The sequence below is a fragment of the Bombyx mandarina genome, chromosome 15, assembly GCF_030267445.1.
Source record: "Bombyx mandarina strain Sakado chromosome 15, ASM3026744v2".
In the NCBI taxonomy this organism is placed as follows: domain Eukaryota; kingdom Metazoa; phylum Arthropoda; class Insecta; order Lepidoptera; family Bombycidae; genus Bombyx; species Bombyx mandarina.
In genome coordinates, this window is record NC_143221.1 from 17053022 (window position 1) to 17062087 (window position 9066).

The following is a 9066-nucleotide window of genomic DNA, read 5'->3' on the forward strand; positions in this document are numbered from 1 at the left end:
TAACGCTTTTACCCTCTACATTGTTCCAATATTAGTAATGGATCTATATTTAAATAATATGAGATCCGAGGTTCCTTATGATAACAGTATATCCGGTCATGAATCAAAGTTCACAGTACCACCACGGTTTTATCGGTGCCCGCCTAGGTGGCACCGTTAGCTGACACTACCGGCATACCTCGTGGGGTAAGAAACAGCGAGAGTTGGGGAACACGGTCACCGTCATCCGGTTACACCATCCTCTTATGAAGGAGCTTTGAAAATTCTGTATGAGTTGAGAGTGAGTTAGATTTAGATCGTCTATTCTTTTGATGTCTGGAAAGGACACTACTAAGCTCTTCGACAACAATAATTAACACTAAACTGAATTTTACTTGTTCATTCTAGAATGACACAGCATCAATAAACATAAGCGTGGAGGACGTGAATGAGTGGGAGCCGCGGTTCCGACACCCGCAGTACGAGTTCGAGGTGGAGGCGGCGGGGGGCGGGGTGGGCGCGGCGGGGAGCGTGGCGGGGCAGGCGGCGGGGGGGCTGCGCGTGGGCCGGCTGGTGGCGCACGACGGGGACGCCGGCACGCTCGCGCTCAGCCTCGCCGGGCAGCACGCGCGGTACGTGCGGCGGCTTGAACAATGTTGTTATGGTGTTGCGTAACATACGGATCTTGTGGCAGCTTTGGTAGGCAGCGGCTTGGCTCTGCCCCTGGCATTGCTGAAGTCCATGGGCGACGGTAACCACTCACAATCAGGTGGGCCGTATGCTCGTCTGCCTACAAGGGCAATAAAAAAAAAAGCTGACGGAAACTTCCGTCCACTCTTTTCATAATATAAATGTTCCGTGGCGTATCTCCGCTTTCCCGCTAACTTCCGGGTCATATTTTATTGTCTCCCGATTTGCGAGGAGGTATTTCAGAATCTAAATTCCTACGCCTTTTATTGTCAACTTATTAAGTTCGTTGTGGATTCAAGAAAAATAAGATTTAGAGAAAAATGGAGGGAAGGACGGCCCGAAAATTTATTAAAAAGCTCTTAGCGCGATTGAGTGGCTATTATTGAGGCATATTTAAAATAATATAAATAATTTTCAGTATGTTCTACATTAATGCCAGCGGAGATTTATTCCTGCGGGAGGAAACGATCGGAAATTTAAACTCGTCATCTCTACACTTGGTGGCCACTGCTATAGATTCAGGGATTCCACCACGACAGGTAATATCTTAAATTCTAAATAAACCTTTGAAACAAATTAGTAATAAGTTATAGATACGACAAAAGGAAGATCTTCCACCGAGCGGGTGATGTTGCTCTGTAGACCGACGGTCCGAATGTTGTTGTTCGGAACTTATGGAAGCTTATCTTGAAAATGTCGTAAGTGAGATTCAGGCTTCTGTCAAATATCTTGTGTCCTGTGATGGCTACCTCCACAAAGTGTATATATACCATATTTTACAAAATAGTACTTTAATCTAAGGATTAGCGAGTGAAAATAGCTTTATATTGAGCCGCGCGCTGCTTGCGTGCGTGCGTGCACAGATATACACACGAAAGAAGAATGAGTACGTACGTCCAGGCGGAAGCATCGCATGTTCCTAACGACAAAACAACTGAACGAGAATCGAGCCCAGACCCAGTAGCGATCAGATGTTACAGTATTCAGAAGTGACCCATATCGTCGGGCTCGAAGGCCAAGTAGTCAGGCGTTACCATTGACAGAGGGAAGACATTCGGTCCCCACGTTAAGTCTACTACGCTATGATCTGCAAACGAAGTATATTGTTCTTTCGTAGCAAGGTACAGTACAGTACTTGCATACGCTCCGTCATGACTTATGTAAGTGTTCGCTCACGCGGCCCAAACACAAGTTAAATCTCCAGTTATTCAATTCCGTTTCTGCTGAACTGGTCGACTCCGACGAAGAGTTCGATGTGCGAACTAGCACGCAGACACAACTCAGTGAGTTACTCGTCCGATCTTCTCAGTAGGTCGCGATTCCGATCTGCTAGAAGATTCAGCAAATCACTGCTTTTGCTAGGGCTAGTGTTAGCAATTCTCTCGGGCTGAGCCCGTGAGCTCAGCTACCAGTCCGCGTGAAGTTGGAATAGCCCCTTAGGCTATCAGCGATTAGGTAACGGAAATAGTGTAGCTTTTAAAAGCAGTAGACAGCGGCTTGGCTCGATCTTAAATGATGAATGTGTCCGTGCAGACGTCGGTCCCGGTGACGGTGGTGGTGCGCGGGGCGGGGGGCGCGGCGGGGGGCGCGGCGGGGGGTGCGGCGGGGGGCGCGGTGCGGGGCGCGGGGCTGCTGGCGGCGCTGGTGGCGGCCCTCGCGCTGCTCGCGCTGCTCGTCTGTGGACTCTTCCTCTACATATACACCGCGTTAGTACCTTTTATTTTACAACTTTTGTTGCTGTATCATTTACTGGTAGCATTGTGGATAGTTATGTCATCTACACATCGTGCCGAAAAGAGAAGTCACAGCGTGATGTTACTCTGGAACCGACAACCTTTAAAGAAAACATGTGAAATACAGAGCTTATATAGTTCAATTGCGTTGCTGACATTGCTCTTATTATAAATTTTAACCCTACGTCACATGATAGTTAAGTGGAAATACACCGATTACAGGAAGACAGTGTCATCGTCGATAATTTATATAAAAAATAACTATATCACAAAACAAGGCGTGAAATCCAAATAAATATGTAAATACTAAAGTTAATTGGAATGTGAAAAAAATATACTTTTTCCTTACTAATTGTTGACAAACATTTTAGCAGGAAAAAACGTGTCAAATCTCCAGCACCGGCTCCACTCAAGCCAGCAGGATTCATCAACCACGAGAAATCCCGACCGCTCCCCTCACCCCTGCCCCCCACCCTCCCCGACTCCGGTGCCAACGGCACCAACACTATGGCCAACAATGGCACAGCAACGCTGGCCACCAGCAGCTCTCTGCAGAGTGTCAGCGCCGGGGCTAGTACCATACTAGCCGGCTCTAGCTCCAGTCTTCATATGCCTGACGCTGCCACTAAGCCGTCAAATGGACACGAAGGTATGTTATATCTATATGTATTCATTATAGATAAAAAGCTTAAAGACTCGTGTCGAATTGACCTAATTCAGATCAAAAGTAATTCAACTAAATTACGGTGTCCCGTGATTAATTCCCGGGCGGACTATTGCTATGCTCATTCTTACGTTATGGTTGTTCGAGTGGCTGTACGAGTTGCGACATCATTTTGCCATTTTTATAAGGCAGCTATGTTGGTTTTGGAAGAGCTAGAAAAACTAAAAAACTTTATTGAAATGCAATTGATATTACGATCGGAGGTGTTGCTAGCACTGGCCCTAGCAAGAGCAGTGCTTCGCAGAATCTACCATCGGATCGGAAACGCGACCCACTGAGAAGATCCAGCGAGAAACTCAGTGGGCTGTGTCTGTGGGTTATTTCACCGCAACTGTCTTATGACAAGCAGGTTCGAGGAGCGGGGAGGCGCGGAGGGGGGGCGGCGGGGGGGTGGCGCCGGCGGGCGGCGGCAGGGCGGCGCCGGCGGGCGGCGGCAGGGCGGCGCCGGCGGGCGGCGAGTGCGCCATGAGCGACCACCTGCGCGGCGGCGGCGGCGCGCGCTCCGGCGTGGCGTGGCCCGCGCACACCATCCCCGCCACGCTCAAGGCGCTCGCCTGGGACGACCACAACAAACAGGTACCTCCTGATACACCCTCATGAATATTATTTTAAAATTTCACTGGTGGTAGGACCTCTTGTGAGTCCGCACGGGTAAGTACCACCACTCCGCCTATTTCTGCCGTGAAGCAGTTACGCGTTTCGATTTGAAGGGTGGGGCAGCCGTTGTAACTATACTGAGACCTTAGAACTTATCTTAAGGTGGGTTGCGCATTAACGTTGTAGACGTCTATGGGCTCCAGTAACCACTTAACACCAGGTGGGCTGTGAGCTCGTCCACCAATCTAAGCAATAAAAAAAAAATTGTCAGCCTTTGAATTAACTGTGGTGCACTACATTTTACTTGTAGCTAATCACACTTAAATACTCAGAATTAAAATGCACTGAAACTTAAAGCAAATAAGCAGAGGTAATTCGTTTAGATCCGTTTAAAAGAGCCGATTGTTCCAGAGCAGCGACGCAGAGAGTCCGGTGCACGACGCGACCAACCGCGCGGTCGCCGAGCACATGAACCTCACCGTGTACTTCTGAACCCACGATCTGATCTGACAAACAATGACGATAATGAAATATCTGATACAAACAACAACCTCATCTTGGACGAGTATTTGAAAGCCAACATCATGCCAATGTATCCACTGCCAATGAAATATTTAACGAACCATAACTTGACTGACAATGTTAAGCTTACAAAGATTGTTAATACCGATTTTGCAGACGATAATCAAACTAGTTTAAGTAAAGAATATTGTAATCCAATTGAAGCTATAAATTATTGCTTCCCATTACAGAATTATAATCAGAGGAAACTTTCTGATAGTGAATGTAAGCCCGTGACGTCATACGCTTTGCCATCCCATAATGGGAATGCAAATAGTGGTGAAATTATTAGAAAAGGAATTCTTTCAGAAACTACACATATTTTGAAATCAAAAGACTATGCTATGGCAGAAAGCCTTCCTACTGTCACAAAGAGCTCATTAAAAGCAAGATATGAAGTTGAAGAAAAAATCAAAACCAAACCTAGAACAAACAGCCACAACGTTCATTTTGCATTAGAAGAAAATAATAAAAGCTCTAACGATTCTATGGTCCACAGCAACAAAGTTATTTATAAATTTGCACCCACCAGTAGCAGTAGTACACTCTCCTCTAAAAGTAGGCCTACAAATGGAACTCAATCAAATAGTAATAAATCAACGCCACTTATTTCTAGTCCGAGCCACAACAATTCGTCAATGGATAAAATAGAATTATCAAAACCTAAAACAGCACCTAATTCTGTAGATTATTTTCCAATCGAGAAATCTTATGGGAGTGTTCCCATCGTCCCCCACGACACAGGGTACAGCAAACCCATCGCCCCAATACTGTACGACGTGGCCGGTCCGGTCCTGGGCATGATGTACCACGACCCGCCTCCTGCCTACGCGACTATAAACCCTAGGAAACTGCACAAACATCATGTCAGACCCGCTGTTTTCACTAGAACTGGATTAGATCCGAGATTCCAGATGATATAATATAAACTCAACTTCTTTACTTCCAAACTTTACCAAGAACTATAGATCCAAAGAAATATATAAATCGTAATTTGATAATTTGTACAGTTGTCCATCGACCTAGCTAAAAGTAATTTCGGTGGCAAGACACAAAACGCATGTACAAGAATCGAATTAAGCTATCTTTGTGTTCTGAGCCATGCGTTGTTATACCTTCAGGTGTAGGGTGCATTAGTATGGGATCGCTCGCTGCTCATGACTTTATTAAATACAAAGACTTCTTAACTTAAGAAGTTGGAGTTCACGAAACTAAATTTCGTTTCCCTACAAATATGATGACTACTGTCTAATTACGATCCTCTGGTTACTGAGCACTGCCGAATAGAACCTATCGACAAATAAGCATTAGTTCTCATGAATCAACCCGATATACACCCCTTACGCAGGCGGAATACTTATCTTACTTTTAATTTAACGGCATGCTTTATGATGCCAGTCTGATTAGTTAATGAGTTGATAATGTGTTTAATTACCAAATGAAATAGTCATAGATTAGAATACGCAAGGCTTATTTAAAAACATTTACATGTTATATATTATACTATTATAATATACACTTGGTGGTGGCGTCACGGGTTTCGGTAATTTCATATAAAATCAAAATTATATCTAAAAGTAAGTGACTACTAATAAATCACTTTTATCCTCATGAAAAGCGACAAATTATAGTGAAAGAAAATTGTAAATGAAATGCCTAAATTATACATATACATACATACGTATGATAACGATAATGGGATTTATAATTATGTACCTTACCTTTCTACTGAGACCTACCCAAATTTTAAATAGGTGCAGTATACCAAATATTTATAACAGCGTAAGTTAAAAACTTAAGTTACGAGAATTAATACATAGTGTTATCTATATATGATGGTAAATTAGGTTGTCTTAAGTTATGAAGAATACAAAGTTAACAGTGAAATGAGATAAGTTTAGTATGTACAATAATACAGATCTAGAAGACAAACGTGCTAAATGCAAAATATAAGGTGGGGGAGTTTTAATTGCAAATATACATAATTTGCGCTATTGGCGTAAGCGTAATAGCATAACGATAACATTAACTCTTATTTCAGCACTGTTATTGAAAAGAAATCAAGATAAAGGCAAAAAAGTTTAGCTGATTTCCTCTTCTATTTACCAACCGATTTTTAGTCCTTTTTATAATGAACTTTGTGTTATCAATGAAAAAGGAAAATACTTATAGTATTTGACGAACACTAGATTTAGTGAATGAATATAATTTCCGATTGACTTTAAGAGATACCCTCTTGCACCCGACAAACATAATGAAATCGTCTCTTTTCTACTATAAAGCAATTCCAAATTTATAGCGCATCGTAAGAATTTTTCAACTAGTGTGCGCGCACAAAGCGACGATGCATGCACTATTTGTTTATTAATGATAAGTCTGGATTTTGTTAACTCACCTTAATACACACAATCACGTACAAATATTCTGTGTTATAAATGTCAAAGATTAATTTTAAATGTTATCGTTAAAATATGTTACGGTCGCGACGATTGCACCCGATTTCCGTGGAGCCAGGTTGTTGAACGACTTAATTATGTCCCTGTTCAAATGCAACTTTAATATAAACGTGCAGTGTGCGTTATTGCTTGCTTTGTAGGCAGCGGCTTGGCTCTGCCCCTGGCATTGCTGAAGTCCATGGGCGACGGTCACCACTCACCATCAGGTGGGCCGTATGCTCGTCTGCCTAAAAGGGCAATAAAAAAAAAAGATGTTCGGTTGTATTACATCGAACAACTAGTGTCCTTGAACATTATGAATCCTGTGGTTAGCACGTTTGTAATTGATGTCAACAATAGATTCAATTTAATAAAACATTAATTAACGAAAGTTAACGATTTTACCTCTTATCTTTAATTTTCGTGTCGATATTGTCTAACGCTAGAATTATAATACATAAATATATAAGAAATGTTTTGAACTAATTTATGTTTGCTAGTTTGTTAGTATTCTTTATTAGTTTTTAACCTTATCTAGTTAAAGCAACAATGTTATGTACTGTTTTAATAAATGATTTGTTATATATTTTATTCTTTGTACTTCAGATTGACAACAAAATTGCAATATCCATCTGGAATTTTATTCGAAGTTAAATATAATTGTCACCAAAGATAGTAATTGTGTTATCATGTGAGAAGCTAAACTAAGCTAATCTAAGCAAGCATATGAACACAGACAGCGCTGCAACAAAAACTACTACACATAATAACATATTTTTTTATAAATCACTTAGCTCTCTGCTATAAAGTTGATATTTAATAATACTGGACATTTGAAACATAACTTACGTACTATGACTGACAATTCATTCTAATTACAAATGAATTTTATTATAACTACATACATTTGATTGTTACAAATACCTGTGACATTTCATTTTACGAGTATATACTTTTTATCTTCCTCTAAATTATTGTTGCCAAATTTTATTTGCGCGGAAAAGAAATGGAAATAACAAAAATAAAAGTTATGACATGTCAACGCCATTGACTAGTCATTGACCGCGCGTCGCTCTCGACCTTGTGTCGAAAGTTGTTGCACAACGTACTGCGAGACTGCGACACTGCGGCACTGATGCAGGAGCGGCTATGATATGTGTCGGTAACTTGAATAAATATTTAGTGGAGAATAGCCTTAGTTACTCTCGCCGGATCTTCTCAGTGGGTCACGTTCCGATCCGGTGGTAGATTCTGCGAAGCATTTATTATATTTTATTTTTCAGGTTAAGATTGACTTGTACGCATGAGTTGCGAACGCTTACTAGTTGCAGTTAAGAGTCTTCATAGTGGTAAGGTTACTGACCTTATGGTTTTCTCCAAATAGATTGGTAGCTGAGCTTACAATTCTTTTAATTTTATTATTTACCGACGTAACCTTTCTTGAACTTGAAATTTCAAGTCAATAACAATAGTTTACCCTCCTTCAAACCAAAACGCGTGCCTCTTTCACGGTAGAAATAGATCTAACCGTATTAGCGACCCGTAAGCTCTGGCAACACTTCACCCAGTATGTACAAAGTTCAGGAGATAGAGGCAAGGAAGTTTGTAGTTCCCCGTTGACTGCCCTCTCCGGTAGAAACTTAATCTCTATCTATACATATAAATAAAATTGGAGTGTCTGTTTGTAATATTGAAATAACCGCTTTTTACTTCGTGCATATGAATGTATATACGGTATATACACCAAAATAACATTTTTTTTAAATTTTTGTCTGTATGTCTGTTTGTTCTGGCTAATATCTGGAACCGCTGGACCGATTTTGACGAGACTTTCACTGACAGGTAGCTGATGATATAAGGAGTAACTTAGGCTACTTTTTCAAAGACTAGCTTCGCCTCGCGGCGTCACCCGCGGTACTACAATAGTAGCGGGTTACATCGCGGGACTCCGCTATCAATAATAAAATTTTATGTTTCCGAAGCGAAGCGAGGGCGGGTCGCCAGTATCAAATATTTTCATAAGCCCAACACGCTTCACATCAGTTTGTACATATGCGTAATATATTCCTACACACATGAAGATAATATAAAGCATATAAAACGTATCATGTATGTTTATATAAAAAATATTTACATACGAAGAAGTGAAAGTTAGCTAACTCTAAAAGACATTGACATTAAAATATATTTCTGCATCTATTCTCACGTATCGCTAACTATCGCTAATTAACCACCACTCATTTGTTTGGTGCAAAACTTTTTCTAAGCCATTAAAAATACGTTATAGCGCTGTTAAATAATTACATAATAGTGCGTCAGTTAACTGGAAACTCTTAGAGCTCCGTGA

At 41.3% G+C, this 9066-nt stretch overlaps 1 protein-coding gene across 1 annotated transcript in view; it reads left to right on the top strand.

The window, feature by feature from the left end:
• Positions 1–7299, top strand: part of LOC114249205 (protocadherin Fat 4-like Cad96Ca) — a 34364-nt gene extending 27065 nt beyond the window's left edge. The window contains exons 12-17 of the mRNA XM_089732853.1: positions 388–611; positions 1088–1208; positions 2203–2375; positions 2774–3350; positions 3493–3702; positions 4140–7299. Of these exons, the coding sequence (XP_089588979.1) occupies positions 388–611; positions 1088–1208; positions 2203–2375; positions 2774–3350; positions 3493–3702; positions 4140–5207 (2373 nt within the window). The 3' untranslated portion in view covers positions 5208–7299. The remainder of the gene's footprint in view (positions 1–387; positions 612–1087; positions 1209–2202; positions 2376–2773; positions 3351–3492; positions 3703–4139) is intronic.
• The last annotated feature ends 1767 nt before the right edge of the window (positions 7300–9066 follow it).